This window comes from Acyrthosiphon pisum, chromosome X (genome assembly GCF_005508785.2).
Source record: "Acyrthosiphon pisum isolate AL4f chromosome X, pea_aphid_22Mar2018_4r6ur, whole genome shotgun sequence".
Lineage (NCBI taxonomy): Eukaryota > Metazoa > Arthropoda > Insecta > Hemiptera > Aphididae > Acyrthosiphon > Acyrthosiphon pisum.
Genome location: NC_042493.1, coordinates 8,880,997 through 8,903,897, shown reverse-complemented (window position 1 = coordinate 8,903,897; position 22,901 = coordinate 8,880,997). Strand labels below are relative to the sequence as shown.

The window sequence follows — 22,901 nt, the reverse complement described above, 5'->3', positions numbered from 1 at the left end:
ACCGGTAAGCCGGGTGCGAATAACAGGAGTGATGTATACGAGACCATGGCGTAGGCAGGGACAAGTGCCTACATCGATCATATATTATATTATTATATTAATGTTACAAATTACAATACAGGTATACTTAATACTCACATATAATATCTATACTGAATAATTCGATCAATATTCTCGTGCATAAAAACATAATATACGTTTTATAACATTTTACCGTTTTTGTAAACCATAAGTTACGTTACCGTGTATTTTTATTACAATTTCAGCAAAATGTTGTTGATATTATAACTTAAAAGTCTATAAAAAAATTGTGCAGTTGTGTTTTTGAGATTTTTAAGTATCCGTAAGAATAACTTATGAAAAATCTAGTATTCAATTTTCAAGGGTTTTACCAAGCATACAATTTTTTATTTAACACAAAAAAAGAAATTAAAAAATTAAAAAAATTCAATGTAGGTATTTGTCTAAACTCTAAATATTAAAAAATTGCATTATGTAAAGGAAATTATATTTGAAGTAATATTGGAAAGTTTCAAGTTGTACTTCAAATAGTATTTTTGAATAATAACAATATTCTAGGTAATTATATAGGTACGATTGAATATCCTGCAATGCCTTTGTAATTTTAACTGCTCATAAAACATTTCTGCGGCTTTTAATTCGTTTATAAAAAAATAATATTTTCATTTTTTTTTATTTGAGTATGAATCACTTATGAGAAACTTTATACTATTTTTCCAAGCTTCTTACTCAAAATTACATTTTTTTCATATATTAAGAAAAAATATATAATATTAAATAGACTCAATTAAAACTTCAAAAATTTACAAAATCACAAAAAGAAACAAAATATTTTGAAAATGATATCATGTTTATTTTATATGAATATTTTGTGAACATTTCAAGGTAATATTAGGTATAGGTATTTTTTATTTTGAATTACAAAACAAAACTTGTATGAGGTCACTAGGATAATCTTATATCAATTAATTGTCAAGCCTTTTGGTATTAAAAGTAAAAAAAAAAAATGGTATTCATTTTTTACTACAAAATTATTTAGATATTTTAGCGATTTCGATGAATTTTGCAACATTTTGAACTTGATGATTTAATATTCTTATATTTATCAATTTGGACGCTAATATATAGATGTGCAGACAAAATCCAATAAAATAGAAAATGCCAAATACACTAATATACCTAACACCGATGTTATGAAGCTTAGAATCCAAATTTTGTTATGGTAGATACCTATATATTACATATATTATAGGTACCTATATAATATAAATTATAATAGTATAATTACTATGATATGTAAACGGGCGCGATGGTCGTCGGGTTGATGGTTTTCGAAAACGAGCTGACGGAACGATCATATACCTATAGTCTACACAATATCTATATATTAGAGCGATGTGGGGGAAGCTGCACGCATACGGATCACGCGTCCTCAGAGCACGAACGTCGCAGCACATGGTGGTGGGCAAGATGACTATAAATAATTAACACGGGACGAAGCACAACGTGTCTCGGGACTACGCTCCGAGTATGGTATATATTTTTTTTCCGATTTTTCACTACACATGTAAACACGCAGAATCGCATTAGCCGTTTGAGGACAAACGAGTACCTAGGTCGTAGTGGTCTGTGTGTGTTATTGCGTTTTAAAACAATTAAAAAAAGTTCGACGTATATACACGAGACAATAACTCATCATGATCTCACCGTGAAATATTAAATAAAATAATGTACCAACTCCTAGGAAAATTGTTCTTTTTTACGTTTAGACTACATTTTCACATATCTTTGAAAATATGGTGAGTTATGGGTAAAATAAACTAAGTATATAACGATTACCAACGATTCTGAAGAAATTCACATATCATAATCTATATGTGCAAATAGTCCAAGGCGGCTTCAGGAGGGGGGGGGGCTAGGTGATGCGGCCACCACCCAAGCACATATTTCTAAAATATTTTATATTAATTTACAATATTGTTACAAGCAAAATTACAAAAAAAAAAACATATTACGAGTATAATATTATATATTATAATATCGACATTTTTCTGAAAATTATGTTTGTGCTTCTACGTTTTTTTGACATAAGCTAGAACGAAGGCGGGATCTCATAATCTTAAGTTGGCTAAATGTTCTCTCTCAGTTAACTTCGGTTACAAACAATGTTAAAAAATACTCATATGCCGTGCATAAATTACTGTATGCAGAAATATGCACGTTTATAGAGGATATAGTATTTTATATACTCAAATTAAACAGCTCTGATTACTGTGGATTTCATAAAATTCGGATAATTTGTATTTATAATTTTATTTGTATTACCTGAAATCAATGAACAAATTAAATATGAATTTATTTAATTTTACGAGCAAAAAAACTAAATTAATTTAAATTTGACTTATAAAAAACATCAGAAATCATAGGCTCTAAGGCGCTTGCCAGTTGGCTTATTAATCAGTATTTTCCCTCAGCTCGCTCTATATGACCCGCTCATTCTAGACTCTTCTCTTTCCTTTAATGATAATTTATATTCTTATTCGTTTTTAGTCGGTAGTGGATGGTCTTTGTCGGCGTCTCCGGCTAACAGGCGCGTAGCCGTGTCCACCAAAGAGGTGGGCATCAATTGCGTACCCATGTGCCGGGACGTAGGAGTGACGACACCGTCGGCCACGTCCGTGAACACGTCCACAATGACGGAACGGCCTCCATCCGGGGCGGCCGTGCACACCCAGACGGACGCCGCTACCAAGACGGCCACAATTGCAACGCACACCCAGACCAAGGACGTCGTAAAGCCGGCCACCTCAGTGGCACACACTCAGACTACGGCGGTCACCGACGTCCAGCCGGCCACTGTAGTAGCGGCGGAGGTGATTGCTGTAACGGCGACAACAACGGCAAACGTCGGCACACAGTCTTCCAGGCCGGCGGCCGTCAGGACAACCACGGTCGGTGTAACAGCCAGGCCGCGGACGTACGACGCCAGCGTGGCCGCGAAACCGACGCTCAAACACGTCGGGTGTTCGGCTGACGTATCGACGGATGCGAAACCAGCCGCGGCACCGGTGACGCGCGCCACCCAGACGGACGCCAGAGACGACCGAAGCGGCCATAATCGCACCACGCAAACGGAAGCCGCGGCTGTTCCGGAAATTGCCGCCATCCGGGCAAATCCAACGGAAGTCGCTTCCACTCTGGCTCATCCAACGGGATCTGCGGTCGCCCGGCCTAATTACGCAACGATCGGCCGACGGAGCAATTCGTTCCATCATTACACGGCGGGTGGTGCCTCGGACACGACAACGTCGTCGGTCACGTCCAAGATACCTCGTCTGAAGCCCGTCACTCCCGAATTCAACCGGAAAGTGTTGACCAGACAGGACACGTACACCAAGACCGCGGCCGAGATCTGCACCGACGATCTGCAACAGCAACCGTCATTGTCGTTGTCACCGCCGCCGCCATTACGCGTGACCGATGACGTCAGCAGGTAAGAGAATCCTACGAATAATGTTACAATCATAAATTAAGGGCCCTGATTTATATGCAAATGCATATTTTTCTACGATCCAACTAGAATAATTTTGATTTTATATGTCCACGTTTCGTAATTTGTAAATTCTATGGTTAATTTTTTTTTTTGTATAGTTTTGCATATTCTACCGAAAATGCATATTAATTGCTGCATATTTCTTGATAGTTGCATTAATGTTGCATATTTTACAATTATAAAAATAATAATAATTTAATATAAATAGTATAATACATTTTAAACACAATTTCATAAAAATAATGTTATTCTGAATTTTAAAATAATAATTTTATATATAATACTTTTATTCTTACACAATGTAATTTAAAAATGTTATTTTGCATTTTTTTTAAATACATTTTTTTCTACGTACATATATATAGATTATGTAATATTTTAACTCAAAAATGTATAGTTTATTAATTTGTAAAAAAATAATTTTGCATATTTATGATTTGAATTTGCATATTTTATAGATTTTTATTGCATATAAATCCGGGAGGAAATCAGAATAATATTAATGCACTTTATGATTGACTTACGACCTGTGAATATATAAACTTTAATCTTAACCATCTATATAATTTAAAATTTATAAACTTTAATAAACATAATAATATGATATATGAATAGGTTACCATATTATATATTATTTAAATAATAAATTTATAAATATATAAATATATTAATTTAAATAATATTATTTAATATATTCTCATTAGATTAGTTATAATAATATCCTCAATTTAGTTAATCATTTACATGACTACATCAATGTATTATGTTGATTTAATATATCAAACTATATGCCCAAATGCGCCCGCAGCGTGTTATTGTTGATAGCTTTGCAAATAGAGCCTGACTGCGTCCGTAATTGTATCCTTAATTTTAATTTTTCATAGGTAGGTATATTTTTTTTTAGAAATATTAATAAAAATTCAAATTGATTCACACATTTCTAATCAATATTCTCATCAATTAATGCCTAAAAATCCCAAAAAAAATTGAATCGAAATTCATGAATTTTAAACTATAGTTAATATAGATATAACTAACCCTATAAATAAATTCTAATCATATATAGAGTGTTTTTGCCCAACACGTCCACGCGGCGTAATACCAGTAGCACTGCAAAACCGTCACACATTACACACGTATATAATAATAATAATAATAATATGTATACTGCGACGACGTACATTGCGGGTCGTTGACAGCTGTAGTTGTGCTGCTGACGGTATATGATAATATTATTATGGTGTCTGAGGAATAATAATAATAATAATAATAAAACAGTCCGGTGCGAAGACTGGACTGTGACTTTTACGCTCAGACCGGATTCCTAATTCGGCGGCGTGCAATATAACCGCAAAGCTGCGCGCAAATTACTCGATTTTATTGTAACTCGAAACAATCACCGCCACTGCATCAGCTTCCACGAAACCACAGTAACCTGCAGTGACTATATTTACTATTCCGAACAGACTACTATAATATCCCGGAGTACTCCGTAAAAAATTAATTTCTTTGGTTAATCGTTGCTGCATGATAGGTACGCGTCCTCCGAAAAAAACTATTTTTGTCCGTTTTTTTCATTTCCGTCGTACCTACGTACGTATAGTGTCTATAGTACTATTCTAATAGATAAACGCAGAACAGTGAATATAGAGAGTGAGACCCCGTAAACTACAGTTAAAATATTTATTTTCAAACAAATATAATGTGGTAAAGTGGTACCTATTAGTACTTTATTATAATAATTGTAGTATTGTACGTTATTGCTTTGTTGTCAGTCAGTATTAGTTGCAGAGGTAGCCTAACCTACATAATATTAAAATTGTCATTTAGTATTTCGAAACTTAATAATTTAAAATTAAATTTGAATATAGTCTGATTATATTATTTTTTAGAATCAATTACGATTCATAGGATTGATGAACTGCACGAGTCCATCATCGTGTGTACCTATATAATATTATTGATTTTGAATAAATTCAGTATAACACTATAACTCATAAATCTCGAATCCGAAATTAGATGTGAGAGAAAAAAACGTATTTTGAATGTTAATAGTGGCTTAGACTGCTTAGAGGTATATTACCTGAGATTTATTAAGATATATATTTTAGTAACTCAGTACAAACTCGGTTACAACCTTGTAATTATTAACAATTATTATCCAGTTTAGATTTGTATTGCTTTTTGGTATACTCGTTTTATTTGGTGCTTAGAGATAGACATCTTTTTTGTGTACCGAACGTTAGTACTTACCTACAGATGTCTGCTAATACTAAATAAAAACCTATAAGGAGATTTAGGTCATTAAGCCCATACCTACCTATAATCATTAATATTTGTAGGTACCTGCCGTCGTTACGGACATAACACGTTTGGACATACACTCGCCAAAAGTGTACTCTTTCCTCTTCCACCAAAAGAGATATATTGATTTATTCAGCGTTTCACCAAAATAATCTTTGTACATAGAAAGTATATTGAAAATTAAAATACTATAAAATATTGAAAAAAGCCTCATTTTATACATTTTAATAAAATAATTTAAAAGAATATTTAAAGAATAATTAAGCAACTTTTTACTGGTATCTACGTAAGTCATGAGTACGTCGAATACACTATGATAAAGACAGTAAAATTCATAAAGTCAAAATGGTTTTTTTAAACACATGTGAATACTTAATTTCTTGAACTCACTTAAAAAAAATTATTTTTGGTTATATAATTTATTCAACAAACTGGTAGGTACTAACGTACATATCCGACTGACTTACGACTTCAATATTCAGTATATACCGGTCCTGAGTATTCGTATTATTCCTTAATAAATTATTCATTAAATATAAAGTTATTTTTAATTATATTTAATAGGTTTATTTAATGTAGGTATATTGTATTTATTAAATTGCTTAATATTATACTGCAGTATTTGAATATTTTATATTATATAAGTGTTACTTATAAGTATTTAAAATAAACTGAGGTACTGTATATAACAGATTAGTATATATAACATGTATAGAATATGTATGTATATAACAGTATAGAAATTGTTTTGTTGGAAACGTGGAATCAGTCAATATCTCATCTGGGGAAATTGTGAAAATAGTTATTGGCAGTAAAAGACGAGGTACCTATATTATAATGGCTGAAACGGGTACTGGTGGAAAGTGGAAAAGTACACACTTTTGGTGGAAACGGGTACCTGCCTTCGTTACATTTTTGCCACTTAACATCTGTATAAATATTTCCAAGGTCTAAATACGTGTATCATAAAGTTGTGAATGTATCATTTGCAGTGTTTACAATATAAATTATTAGTTCTTACTAAATAATTTATAACGGATTTAACGATATCAAAAACCAAAGGAAAGATTATACCCTACATCTAAATAATTTGCAGTATTCGCCATGGAAGGATTAAAATAACATGCTATATACATGTTTTCAAATAAAAAATTACCTTTTGACCGAATCGTCTTGTTCATCTCAACTCAAAACTATTAAATTAAAAATTAAAATATATATTTCATTAGCGGCCAAGTAGGTACAGTTTCGAAATTAAATTACATCTTGTGTCACAAAATAGAAATGGACCTTTAGAACCAATTATCCAGTCCAACGATGACGACGGAGATTAGGAACTAATATAATATAAGTACTAGCAGTTGAACGCAAATGCACACATACCAATTGCACAATTAGAACGGTTATTATTAATTAATATTATTCTCTCGAAAAAACAGTGCGTAATATTATGTAGGTGTACATTGTATTTACTTGCCGAAAGCTGTCGATCTTAATTCATTCGGATAAACTCGCACAAATGCATTAATCGGTTTAATTTAATAATGCATATGGTACGTGGACCGTAAATAACCGTTTCATCCTTGACCCGAAATTGAAATTTTGTTCTGTTCTACAGACCGTTCCACACCGTGTAAGTATTCGTGTATCATCAAGAAACGTTTTATTTTATTTCGCGGAGTCATAGTGATCTAAATTGTAATCATTAAACCAAATTAATTGCATGCTATAATTATAATATGCTGCGGATAATTTATTATTAATTAGTGACTGCCTGGAGCCGGATATGACCAAACATCATCGGAAAAACTGCACTCCAAGTCTCCAACTCTAGGTTTTACTTAATAAAAGTACTTCATAAAACCAACAACTAACAATGTTTACTGTTTAATTGACTTATATATATTTAATATAGGTACAACATTTTAAATTTTTTATAAAGTCGTTAAAACTGCCTACTTCAAACCCCATATTGTGTTGAATTCTCTTAAAGGTGTTAGAGCTGACTCGTTATTATTTTTTAATAAAAAAAAAAACTTACCTAACAGAAAAAACTCACACGCACTGGAAAATACAAAGATGAAGCTTTATTCAGGTCGAATTGGACACTGTCTTAAAAAAGCTTATTTTCAGAAGTTGTAATAAATGCATGTATTGCAAATGTTTAAGTGTTTTTAAATTATTTTTCTATCGTTATTTACATTTAATTCAAAAATGTCGATTAATCTTATTAATTAATTTAGACGACTGACATACGACTGGCTTGTGCCGCAGAGCGGATCGTAGAGATCGTATTTATGTATTTATTATCACTATTAATCTATCTGTGCTCACAGTATATAGGTATATAATTTGATGAATTTTTTTCATTTTCAACACAATACATTCCCTTAGCCGATAATACGCTCGTTCGGCGTTAAGTTGGTAACAGCCAACAGGTATGTTATATTATACTCATAGATGCCTGTTGTACGGTATACCTATTACCTATATAATATACTATGGTTGTATACATGACATTTAAAATTATGGCCCGGATTCAAAAAAAAACATCGCAGGTATTCGATTAAATCGTATTTATCAGCGACGAGTATCCTAAGATTTGTGATGTCGTCTAATACACGAGTATAATATCGTGTATAATACTATAATACTTATGCGACTCATAGGCCTATATGAGAAACTCGAACGATGGATTTACATAATGTTACTATGAATAATAAAATCATGGTTATACTCTTTCGTTTTGGACGAATCTCGTTGTATCACTCCGATTACATTATAATTTACGACACGACGTGGGGTTATATACCGCGTGCATGATATAGGTAATAATACGCGTTGGAATTAATAATTCTAATATTTTTTTGTTCCTCACGGTTCGCGTGTACCCGCTACAAACAAATAACGTGCTTTCGATTTCTCGTTTTTTTAAAAAAAAAATAAATAATTGTAATAAATCGAATGCTAGCTGTTTTCTTTTTCCGACCACCTAGGTATGTATACATAGGTACAAGGTGCAGCTTACCTCATTATTAAACACACGCATTTCCTCGACAATTATTAACGTTTTTGGAAATATATATTTTTTACATATAATTTGAAGTCATTAAAAGACAACATTTTTTACTATCCTAAGAATTTATATACCTATGTAAAACCCGAATTTCGAATGAATATAACACTACTATCCATTCTAACAAACTTATAAGTTGGTAAAAATTTTAGCAAAATGTTGGTCTACTACTACGCTCATGGCTCATATAAATTTGAAGTACTTATATATTATAGGGCTATAACAATTGTCTAACCATTGACTATATTATAATAATATATATTATATATAGGTTAATATAAATTAAAAATTTTTAATTTCATATTCCTACGTGAAATATTTTTTGGAGTATTTATAAATAGGTTCCTAGTTACATAAAAATTTAATTTCGAACAGTAGTTAATTATAGTTATAACTTATAAGTACAAGGGTTTCCTGCAAATATTGTCTCAAAATATACACAATTAAATCGTTTATTTGATAACTATAAATTTATTAGTAAGAACTTAATAACAGAAGGTTTGAAGTTGACAAACTCTATTATTAGAACTTCCTATAATCACGAATTATTAACTTACATCTTAATTAGATTTTGAAAACAGTATATTACTTATAGTTTAATTTCACTTCAATATACATTTTTGTCAAAATATGCAATAATCATCAAATACAGAGAACGTAAAAATAATCATTGATATTAACGTAAAGATAACTGACGAAAATCCAAAAATTGAAAATTGAAAAAATATACATTTGCATAAATATCCTCATAGCTAATTTACAAAAATAGAACAAGAAAAATGTAAATTGAACTTTATACTAGGTATTGCATTTTACGTGATATAAATAAAATGTCTATAGTAAATAACATTGTATATTTGTATATGAAAGCATAAGATAAATCATAAAATATGTATCATAAAGAATTTTTAGAATTCAACTTAAAAAACATATGATTATTGGCTCGAAACTTTTTGGTTTATAAAGCCAATATATTTTTTTATAAAAAGTAGGTAGTAAGTACCTAATTTTTTTTTCGTATCAGGCATCAAATTTGTCTTACGTTAATAAACTAGACAAATTTATATAACTGCTTTAAAATTAAAAAGCAGGTAAGTGGATGTCGCTCTGCTGTACAGTAGATTACAAGTGGGTCATTGTTTAATGGATTGTATTAGACTTTGAATTCAATGATATAATATTATTGTATAAGAAAAACGATTCTGAGCGGAGACGGTTTGTCAGTCTGGATATTTTATATTGTTATTATTTATTTTATCATGTAAATTGAATTAATATTATAATATTATAATTTTTATTCGTTTCTACGGTGATAAACAAAGCGTTAAAAATTAAAATCCCATTTTTAGCGTTTTTTCGTAATTTTTCGGTGGTTTTTCCCGTAGCATTAACTATTGAGATAAATATAATATAACAAATAACTATTGAGAAAATCGAAAAATGACTTATCTAAAGTACCATTTTGATCCAATTTTCTAATGGATAAGGTACTATATGTTGAAATTGAAGCACTCCTTCTGGTAGAAATTTTGTATACAGGATATATAAAAAAAAAAATAAACACCATTGTAAAACCAATAGCTTCCTCGCTCCGATCAGAATCTAAAACAAAATAATAAAATCACAGTTAGGCATAATATTGCATAAAGACATAAGTTTATATGTTTTTCTTTTTGTCGTCGTTGGCGGGCCACTACAAATAAAATAAGTTCGGGGCCCCTGGCGATCGATAGTTAGCTGGGTGGGCCAGACCTTCACTGACTGGAGACATTTTTAAGCTCTGCTAGCTCTATAGGTTTGCTAGTTTATGAGATTTATTGTTCCGGATTCGACGACGATGACGTTCGTTTTCCATTCGTATTCGACAATATTAGAAAATATTTTGTCTTGTATTATATAGATACATAATACCATATGACTTAAAATTAAAAACCTATCTCGTCGGAAATTGTCCATGAAAACATACAAGTATTATACTCGCATATCGTTAAGTTTGTTTTTTTTTCGTTGTTTTCGGACACTTAAAACAGTCGTTTTTCTGGGAACTTATATCACATTATATTGACTTAGTCATGCGAGTCGCGCCTATTATTCTCGTGTATTTTTTTAAATCTCCTAACGTATTATATTAATATAAGTTGGTAATATTATCTGTGTTGTTAGATCGTCACAAACAAGAACTTCCTAGCATGTGCCGCGGGGACGAGAGATATAAATTATACAATTATATTTTGACAGTAATAATAATTTATGGCCATAACAGTTTACAAATAAAAGTCGTTATATATACAGCCGCATAAGTACTGTAACATAGTATAATATATCATAGGCACCGACGCGTATAAAACGTTTTTTTTTTTAGGCATTGGTATATAATTTTCTAGACGACACCGGTAAAACCTAGACAATAACGTAGACACTTCAGACAGTGTTGGTAAATGTAATTATTTATAATCTCTAATATTATATTATGTTTGCTTAAAGGCGTACCTATAGGTACTTTTATAATATGAAATATGAATACGAAGTGTAAAAGACCGCATTTACCCGCGAGTAATAATGAAAATAACTATGAGTTGTATTATTAAGCTGACAGCCTAATAACAAGGATTATACACGTCTTCGTGTTTGCATATTCTATTCTCTATATAGTATGTATATAGCAATGTTGTGAGTTGTGACTTATGCATGAGGTATACCGTATACATAATATTATGATGATATTGAAGTTTTTATAATCAGCCTAGCTGCTTAATAAAGGACATACCCAAAATACCTCAAATACCCCCAAGAAAAAACATTTACTATTTTAATGTATGACGTATATATTTTCGTATAATAATACCCCTTTTCTGTTGTTTTTTGTCATTTTTTCCCAATAGGAAAAAAAAGTTTTAATTTTGTCCCTCTAAGTACTAGTTAGATCAAATTTACTACCTGTAGAAATTTTCAGAGCTTAAAGATGAAGGATATTCTGTAATTTTTACTACAAAACGTGATGTACGCGTAAAAAAAATCATAGTATAACCAATACATCTCAAAAAAGTTATATTTATTTTGAAAATTAATTGAATTATTCATTTTCTAGTACTTACAGAATCCTATTTATATTTCTAATGATATTTTTAAATTAATTAATTTAACTATTAGACACTGATTATTAATTCGATAGATGGTAGGTACTAGGTTGAACTATTTGTTTAGCCAATAATAAATAATAATAAGGCCAAATAATGAACGCTAATAATTAGGCAACGGATTTCAATGTTATTAAAATACAAAAATATGTAGGAACATAAGCATGGAAGTATGAATATTCATAACACATGTGTATAATATAATACATTTGTAAAAAACATTTTCAATTTAGTGTAAATAAAAAAAATCTATGGAAAACACATTCAATTTATTTGTTATAATATATTATATAAAAAATTTAATACGTAATAATATTACGATCTAAAACATTACTTTTGGGTAATTAGAAATTAGTAATTTCTTATTAAAATCCTGTAATCCTGACTTTCGTGTAGCATTGAATTATAAGTTGTTTTGCTTAATTGTGAAATTTAGCCTATTAGGTCTCAAAATATTTTTAAAAATACTGAATGAATGTTCCACATTACACCTGATGTAATTGGTGCATATATAAAGCTAGGGACATCTGAAGTCAATAATTTTGTACCTAAATTTGTAAAATGTCTGCCAAACATGATATTGTTTTGTTTGTCTGAAAATAAATGAGGCCAGGATTTTTTTCTTTAATAATATGAATTTAGTTTTTCATGATATCCCCTATTTCTCCATTTATGAACTGTAATGTTTCTATTACCGGTTCGATAATTCCTACATGCATTATGCATATTGCACATTACCAATCATAGTCCATAGAGATATATCTATTTTCTACAGTTGTATTTATTGAATGTGCTTTATATCTTAAATTCACTGAGAAGTAAATGAAATCATTTCGGACAATGTTTTGTGCTTTTTCAATCCCTATATATGTTTTTGAATAAATTTCTGTAATAATTAGATCTTGTATTAGACTCTGAGCTGAGCGATGAATGAATTGGTAATATTCCCAATAGTTTTCAAAATGGCGGGGAAAAATAAAATTAAAATTTTTCTTTTTAAATCAAAGATTTGAAGTTTACACCAATTATGTTTATTTTATAAATTCCTATACTTGATAAAATGTTCAAAATATTTTGTCAAAAACTGGAGTTATAATATGTTTAGTATATTAATATGTTTTCTTAGTTTCTTAGTTCCGATTATTTTAAAACTAATGAGAAATTTACCTATAATACAAACCATTTTCTACCAGAAAATATTCACATACTTTATAATTAAAGTATTTTTACTGCTCCAAAACGTGATGACAGACACATAAATAAAAAACACAAATCATTATAAAACGAATACATTTATCATTTTGCTCAGAATTTAAACGCCTGTATTACGTAATCATGTATGTGTTCTTTCAAACACACATTGAGAATATAAAATTATACATTAACCTCAAATTTTTAATAAATCATGCCTACAGGCCACGACCAATATGCTTCTTGAATGATTGTCTCAAACGGCAAACAATTATGTTTCACAAACAAAAAAAAGATTAATAATTTAAATAATATATACGAGGAACTGCAAAAATAAAAGTGCAAAACGCAATAAATTTTTGTTTTTACTATTTTATCGTAATAAAATAAAATTTCAAAGAATCTGATCAAAAATACTAAAAACAAAAAAAAATACGTACAGCGTAGTTCAATGCCAAAAAAAAAAAAAATAATATAACAGACATTATAAAATAATGGTACCATATAACACATATAAACTTTTTAAACTTTAAGGGTTGTACATTTTTTTAATAATGAAAAATTAATAATTAATTGACATATTTCATCTAGATTAACTTATCATTAAATACGTTTTTTATTCTGTTATTAAAATGAAAGCGATTATAAATTTAATTTTAAATAAGTTTATTTTATGTTTTTAGATTTTCAGTCAAAAAAGTTATTAAAAGTAAAACAGCATATTTTAGTTTAGAAAATTTAACAAATATATAATAAGCATTTTAATAGCATTTATATAAACAATTATATACGACGAATATTCAATAGAAATATAGAACACAAAGCTTAAGCTTATTTATAAACAAAAATCTATAACAATTTCTTTATTTATATTTTATTTTTTTTAAATTTACTAAACATTGTTATTTGTTATTACCAATTCAATATTTTTATGTAAAAACATTACAAAATTATATATTAATAATATGAAAATCCGTTTTGCCCCAATTGCATATTTATTTTTTGACGGATATTAGTAGGTGTTGTGATTAAATATAAACAGCTAAAATTTCTCAAAACTCTTTGCACTATATAAACTTAAATATAAAATAACGGTTTAGCTAATTTTATAAAAAATTAACAAAAAAATAAAATTTTTTATAATATTGATTATTGATATGATAACACGGAACCATATGATTATCAGTGATGCAGCCACGGAATTCAAGATTACAGCTTGACATTTCTACTATTATAAAAAAAAAAATAATTATACTTGATCGAGGGACTGATTTTAATCAGCTATTTAATATTTAATTTGTGCTAAAATGTTATTATGTCCCCATTTTTTCCAACGTTTTCCGTACGTACGGTTTGCCAATCAATACATTACGCCGTTGTACAGATATTATAAATTATAATATAAGTAGGCACTTAGCTCCAAACAATAAATATATTATGTCTAGAAAGCAGGGCTTAGCACCCGAATCATTTATTCGGGTTTCGGATTTCGGATTTCGGATGCTGGATGTATTCGGGCGTTCAAACACCGGAATAAAAAGTTTAAACAAACATTCGGGTTTTAAAAATCGCTATTATTCGGGTCAGTAATACGGGTGTTGAGTAATCTGAAAAAAAATAGCTCTTGATGACCACCCCCCGTCCCCCCCGCACAAAAAAAAACTACTTATACAATGACTTATTATGTTATGTTTATGTGAAATGATATAATATATAATAAAATATGCAATATATATATTATGATTTATCATTATTATTGAACAACTAACTGCAAAATCGAACTCATCACAAGAAATACATACAAAATGATATATCACATGAAGAGTTTGTAAAAAACAAAATTATTCGTGTTTCGGATTAACTCGAAAGATTTATTTTGGTTTTGGTTATACGGGTGTTTTGAAAACAGAATCATTCGGGTGTTTTGAAAACAGAATCATTCGGGTTTGGTGTGTTTGATTTTTTAAGGGTGTTTAGAGTGTTAGAGGATCGGGTTAATTCGGGTGCAAGGCCCTGCTAGAAAGTGTATAGGTAATAAAAGTATACTGATTTGGTGAAAATTACAATAAGAGTATTCCTTTTTTTGAATTAGATACCTACAACAACACAACAAATCGATATTATCGAGAAATGTTCTTGCGTAAATATTCATGTTTTTCGCTATTTTTTTAATAATTTAACTCAATTATTTTAAAAATTGCATAGCATTTTCTTCTATTGACCCTTACTATATAAGTCGAAAAATAACTTCTACTAACTTCTGTACCGCACCTGCAGATGCAATTTGCTACCAGTTGAAAACAAAATTACGAAGTTCATTGTTGAGACTTAAGACCAGAAAATAGAATGGAAGGTTATTTATAATTTTATTATACAATTCTAACAATTAACTATTAATTGTATTCAATGAAAATTTTCAAAAACGTAGTAAAAATTACATTCATGATTCGAATCGTACAAATGACATTTTTAATACATATAGTTACTTACAATATTTTGTTTTACGATCGTTTAAAGTTTTAACTACCTGCCTCGCTACGACAATTTTTTTTTAATGCATTTGTGGTTTATTTGAACATAAACACTTGATCAATTTAAATCTGTTTCGTAAGCTATTTTTCTACGAGCACTTTTAATAGTAAAAAAAAAATATTTTTATTTATTAGCGCTATGCTTTAATACATTGATATGCGTATTTTTTGGAGAGCCTTTTTACACATTTGGTCAGTTATGTTATTTAGGTATGTTTATGTCCTTAGGGTTAGCGAGGCCTCAGATAAAAAAATAATTATGAAGTCTATCATACATTATTTTTTAATAACGTGTTTAAAATGTACACTATTTTGTGTACTGTTCATATTGTTTGTTTCAAAATTAATTAATTTACTAGTGGTTAGACAGTTATGTTTATTCAAAATATTAAATTGTAACTATTTTTACTTTGCAGAGTTATTAGGTATGCAATCAATTAAGTACCTGGATTATCGTACAGTCCTGTTTTATTTGTTCCGTTTTACTATTTAACTTGGTTTGCATTTTTCCATCTGAAATATTATTTTACTTCTATTAGCAGAGTTAAGAATCGATAGTTTTACTTAATAATATGTTTTGGTTATTTTGAACTTGACGTATTGACTTCAACTACTGGTGACACACTACCACTATTTGGTACTAATAATTTACGTAAATCCCGCCGAAACGATTAATTTACGTATTTTTCAAAAAAAAAAATTAAACAAAGAATTTTTTTGACATTCATCAAATGAATGTTCTTTCATTTTATTTATTTTATGTTAATACCGCTTAAATTTTTGATAGTTATCGCGTAGTCGATTACTCAGTTTTAATGACATCGGACAGACGACAACAAACGAAGACATGTACTAACAAGTAACAACCATCAATAAACAAGTAACAAGGGTCGAGTGTTAAGTCAGAAATTTCGAAATATCACTTTAACAATAAATATCATTGTATCTAACTATATATGATAAATAATTCCTAACTTTTTAAATTAAATTCCTAATAACAATTTGACGAAAAATTTGGTTAGTGGCCGCTATACACACATCATCACGGCTGATATTCTATGAATACATTTTATTATTATCATTATTATTGTATATTTTAGTATTTTGTAGCTACTTTATTTTTAAGAAATTCTTTTATTAATTTTCTATGAATTAAATTTTAAATACTATGAACATTTAAAAATAATAAAATTGTTGAAACCAATTTTCCTATTTCTTCTTCTAATACCTACGAAGCCCCAAATCTCAGTATCAGTAAACACAGCTAGAGTCTGGACTATGCTAGTCAAATCACCCCTCCCCTAGGACATCCTTAGATAACCAGGGTGGTAATGTTCATAAATCGCCTTATATTGATACAGATCTTTTATTTTTTTTTTAATTGACATATTATTTTATATTTCCTCCACAAACACTAAAAATTCATGTTTTGTGTTATATTTAAAGATTTTGAACGAAAGTAATGTAAAGGATAGATATCATTCCATATAATTTCTATTTCATAAAATCAGTGATTTTATATTTGGCAAAAAAAAATTTTAATCTATTAAAAATGCTAAAGATTTATTCGAGAGTAAGAATAACAAAAAATATTGACAAGTTTACTATGTTTTAATCAAGGTGGTATATAGGTACTACTTTTTTGTACTTATAAGTATAATGAGCAATGAATATACAGTCTGTAGGTCCGTCAACTAAGCTTTGTATAGCAACGTGACAAATAATTTAATTTATCATCAACAATCATACAAGATATTAAGATCATAATTAAATAAATACATTTATAAATATATCATAATGGACATCACGATTTTACCTTGACTCGTGACAAGCGTCTTCGCGGGAAATACAAATTAAAAGTATTATTATATATATAATATTTATCATTCATGCAATAAAAGTAAAGTAATACAATTATTATCAAATGTTGAATTATTAAAGAGAGCTCTATATAATATTCAAATGTTATACCGTATTTTCAATACAATAAGATAAATAATTATAATAATACTAAAAATAATGTAATCTAATGTTATGCAATATTATTATAAACTTTGTATAAAAATTTGGAAAAACTAATGACCTTAGTTGCTGAAGTTTAAAATCAATAAAAAAAAATATATATATATATATATGAATGTAGGTACAATATTACAATATTTTCTTGTGAAATCTAATCCTGACACAATATGATTTATCTTTAGCAGTCACTGTTTAGTTTACCATATTTTTTAACTTAAACCTCAATAACATTGAGTATTAATTTCAAATACAATACATTTAATTATTTAATTTTCTGTCCGTTCATAGTTAATTTTCTTTCTGAATACTTTAGATTATAATCAATTATTCGCCTGTTTTAAAAATGGAATTATAATTTATATCTCCGTAAATTGACACTATTTGTGGTGTCAATACTTGCAGGTAGTTGGTTAATATGAATATGATGATCAAGAAAACGATTTCTTACCGTATTTTCTACTCCAGTCAAAAAAAATTAAAATGAATTGTTGTACAAACATTTAAAAACTTGTTTTTACTATGTACATATATCGTATACAAATAGTAATATAGTAATAGTAATAGTAATAGTATTTATAATCAACGACAATAATATACAACCTGTTGTGGCGCACTCGCATGCACGTATGTGTGTGTCGTGTGTGCTGCCGCCCAGATAGTGCATAACACTGCGATACGATATTTTAACTCCGAAATAACACACATTTAAAATACAGCACCAACATTTAAAACAAAATTTCACTCGGGGCCCACGCTCCTCCCCTAAATGTGTCACTGTTAATAATGTTTAATTATTTTTATGATTAATTAGTAAACTACGATAATAGGTATATTATTGAAAACAAATTACGGTTTATTGTGACGTTTCAATGAATTTTCGTTGTATTTAAAAATAATTCAATATTTAGAACTTTTTTAAGGTAATCTGGTATTATAGGTAGGTACTAGGTAGGATTTATTTTGGTTAAAGTTGGCAATATCCTGTATTTGCTATTCCACCCAAGATACGCCCCCGGTGATTTTTATACTTACTATATTATTAGAGTATAACCAATCGTTCAATTCAGTCAATGTCAATAATCAATAAATTATCGTGAAAACAAATTAAATAATATTATACCTACTGGCTACTTTAATATGATAATATTTTATGCAGATTTTATTTTTCACATTTCTATTGAGAATTTAGCCTTCCTTCTTCTTGCCGCATACTGCAGTACATACACTGTACAGTGTACATGGTAACTCATATTATATATATGATTATTAATTTAGTTTCTTTTGTATCGATTGTTGTGGTGTTGCGGAATAACCTTCAGAATATGTTTCACTCCGACAATATATTTACACGATACCACAATAACTCTAAATTACTTCAGAGTTTATTTATTTATTTTTCTAATTGCTATACAATTGCCTCGGGTCGTCAAGTACGCGATGTTTTTTTTTATCTTGCATTACCAATATTATCATTTCTGTTCTTTGTCATATGTAGGTAGATATAATAATGATTTCCAAAAAATTTTCGTTTTCCTAAATGTATTAAAAACGGGAAAAGAACAATAGGCCATGGTGATAATAATAGACCACGTGGTCTTATTGTCACCCTTTTCCAACCTTTGGTCTTATTTGGTCACCTTGCCAATAAAAATCACCTTATAAAATGTGAAATGTCATAAATAGTGCATAAATATTGCCTTGACGAGTATTTTTTTCTCGTATTGTGCATACTATATTGTATCCGCCCAAACAATTTCTAACATATTCCGAAAAATATTGCACGCACATAAATTGATTTAATATTTTGAACAATTTGTTTAGACTGTAGACAACTAAAAAGTCACGTGAATAATAATTATTATATTTATACAACAAATATTTATGATATTATTATTATTATTATTATTATTACTAACTCCCTATACTTAAATTTGTACAGTATAATGAGTGATGACTATTGTAATATGGAAAGTCGTATATTAATTATTTGTTTCAGTTTTATTTCAGTACTCGATATGGACCGGAACGCACTGGACGGCGTTCCGGTTCGTAATATTAGCTTAGCTTTTGCGTCCGTTCCGGTTGGTTAAAACTAGATTTTTAGAATTCCGGATCATAAAAATATAAAGTAAATATTGAAAACAAAACTTTTAAATAACCACTCGGTAAGATATTGCAGACAGTATCACAATCAAGAGGATTAAAATGATCAAATCTCCTTTTGACAAAATTTGAATTAACAAAATTCTACGAAATCCAATAGGCATCATATTATTTTCCATCACGCGTGTAGTTGCCGACTATCTTTGTCTTATCCCAATAACAACATTATAATCGAACATGGAAATATCTATAGGTATACTATATACTATAACAGCGGTCTCCAATTGGATTTTGTAAAAGGCCAAATATTATTTTTGAAAATTACTTGCAGTGAATACGTTTAAATTTGTAAATAGTATTGACCTAAATATAAAAAGAGTCTTAGTTGGGTGCCCCCCCCCCCCTTGGGCGTAAAGGTTCCTAGTTCCTAATTACATTTTGAACAATAATAGTTATAAGTTATAAAAGTAAAAAAGTATTATTTTAATAGATTAACTATTAAGTAGGTATTTTATTTTATTTACTCAAGTATAGAATGTTGGATTTTAGATTATAGATTGTAAAATTTAGTTTTACTCTTTAGTGCGGGCCACACAAAATCTATTGAAGGGTTACATGCGGCCCACGGGCTGCGTAGTAGGGACTGGAGAGTGGAGACCGTTGACCTATATGATACAATTATAACTGCAAGTTTCAAACGCTAAAAAAAGTAACAATAAATACGAAGCATTGTGGAAATTATTATAAAATCTTAGTTTTATAACTCCATTTGTTTAAGCATATACCTAGTCTTAAAATAAATATGTATATATTATATACTAGTATATTATATATTATTTTAAACATAAATTTAAATTTAAAATTAATATTATTATAGGCATATCTGCATGATGCATATTAATTTTGTAATCGTCTGGTTCTTAACATTTTCCATTTCGAGCAATAGTTTTACTCGGATGACGTTATATTGCTGCTATACTTCCCATTGTACGTATTTCGCTTTATAATATATTGCTGGCTATGACCATACATATACCAGTGTATGGGAAGTTCCTTATAAAAAAGAATTTGTTCCTTTATCGTTCCTTTGGAAAATGAACGAGTTCCTTTTTTAGTTCCAAATAAAATAAAAATTCTCAATTAATCATTAATGTTTTTTTTTTTCATATGCATACTTTTTTCATTTTTAATTATAATTTACACCTAAAGGTAGGTACATATTTTATAATTCTATTTTGAGATTTTCTTCAAAATTAAATTGTTGGCTGATGTATGTCGACTGTCTTATCGTTTATTGTTATAAATAATTATACTTTATAAAGGTACTCACTTCCATATAAATTATAACTTATGAGTTATGAGAAATATTAATTAAGTGACTATAATGATTAATGAGTAACGATTAACGTTGATACTTGATAACGATCGCAAATTGGGAATATACATTAAGTATATCCATTAAAAAAAATATATCTTAATTTCAATTATTTTCATATCTGTGTAAATTATTGGAACTATAGAAAGGAACGAAAAAATTTGTTATTTTTCTTTGAAAAAAGAACTCATTCATTTTCTGGTACTTTTCTTAAAAAAAGAAGGAATTCGTTCCTTTCAAACACTGACCAGGTGATTATTTTAAAAGTAAATACTTATTTTTCCCAAATGTTTAAGTTCATGAACATTATTTTTAATAATTATGGGAACCATTATAAAAATATTTTTGAAAAATAGTGATAATAATTTTTACTATATTATAACGTTACAATTGTATAAGTTTTTACTTTTAATATGTCTAAGATAAATATTTTTCTGAAAATATTGTAATTTATAAAATTGATTTATGGAGCGAAAAAATACCTACTTAAAAAATTTTTATTATCGTTACTATTTTCTCGTATAATAATTATACGACATATACATTAACAATGAATTGTATTATTCTGTTGTAATTCAAAAATTAAGAGACTTGAAACTTATCGCCAAAACATATCTAATTTTTTTAATTTTAAAAAAAATATTTAGACCAATTATACCACGGACTTATTAAAACAGTTTTACATTATTGCATGTTAGTACTAAGTTATAACTCATAAGTAATAAAATTATAATAATATAATATACGATGCTTACGGCAAAAATATTACAATGAAAATAAATATACAATGAATTGTCATTAAATTCAAGTTTAATGTATCGATTTCAATGACCTACTCAATAACGAGGTACACTTGAAACTTCCCTATATATAATATAACAATTTATACACTATAATGCAATAGAGCGAATTCCCAATTTTTTTTTCAATTTTTTTCATGCGGTTATAACTACCTTTGTTGTTAATGTCTGGATATAAAAATAAATTAAAGTCCGTTACGAAAATTACTTTTTGAACTGTTAATTATTATTATTTTATTTCATATGGATATTTTTATGTATGCAGTATACGATAAAAATATATTCATGTTTATTTTAACGATTCGAATATACGTTTTAAATGTTTGAATGTTGAAGAAATAACTAATTTACCTAATTGAATTTTTTATTTCTTTAATCACTGTTTCACATTTAGTACAAGTTATTTAAATTATTATAGTACCAAATAAATCCCTCTTATAATTTTTTTTGCATTAATGTATAATTTAGTGTTTACCGACCTCTGACATTTAAAACGAGCTAAGAAATATAAATGTCAAAGACATAAGTAGGACATACAGATGTATAAGAAAGAACCAGAAAAGCACTTTTTTATTCTATGCATCTTAAGTCTACTTATAAATTTGCCAACGTACATACAAATAATTTTATATGGTGACATTATTATTCTATTAAGATGCATAGAAAAAATGCGCTTTTCTGGTTCTTTCTTATACACCTGTATGTCCTACTTATTTATTTGACATTAATATTTCTTTGCTCGTTTTAAATGTGATTGGCAAGCATATAGGGTTTTTCGAGATTTGTAG

At 28.7% G+C, this 22,901-nt stretch overlaps 1 protein-coding gene across 1 annotated transcript in view; it reads left to right on the top strand.

The window, feature by feature from the left end:
- LOC100164184 (KN motif and ankyrin repeat domain-containing protein 2) overlaps positions 1–22,901 on the top strand; it is a 55,073-nt gene that overhangs the window by 20,510 nt on the left and 11,662 nt on the right. The window contains exon 7 of the mRNA XM_001942584.5: positions 2,572–3,514. Within this exon, the coding sequence (XP_001942619.2) occupies positions 2,572–3,514 (943 nt within the window). The remainder of the gene's footprint in view (positions 1–2,571; positions 3,515–22,901) is intronic.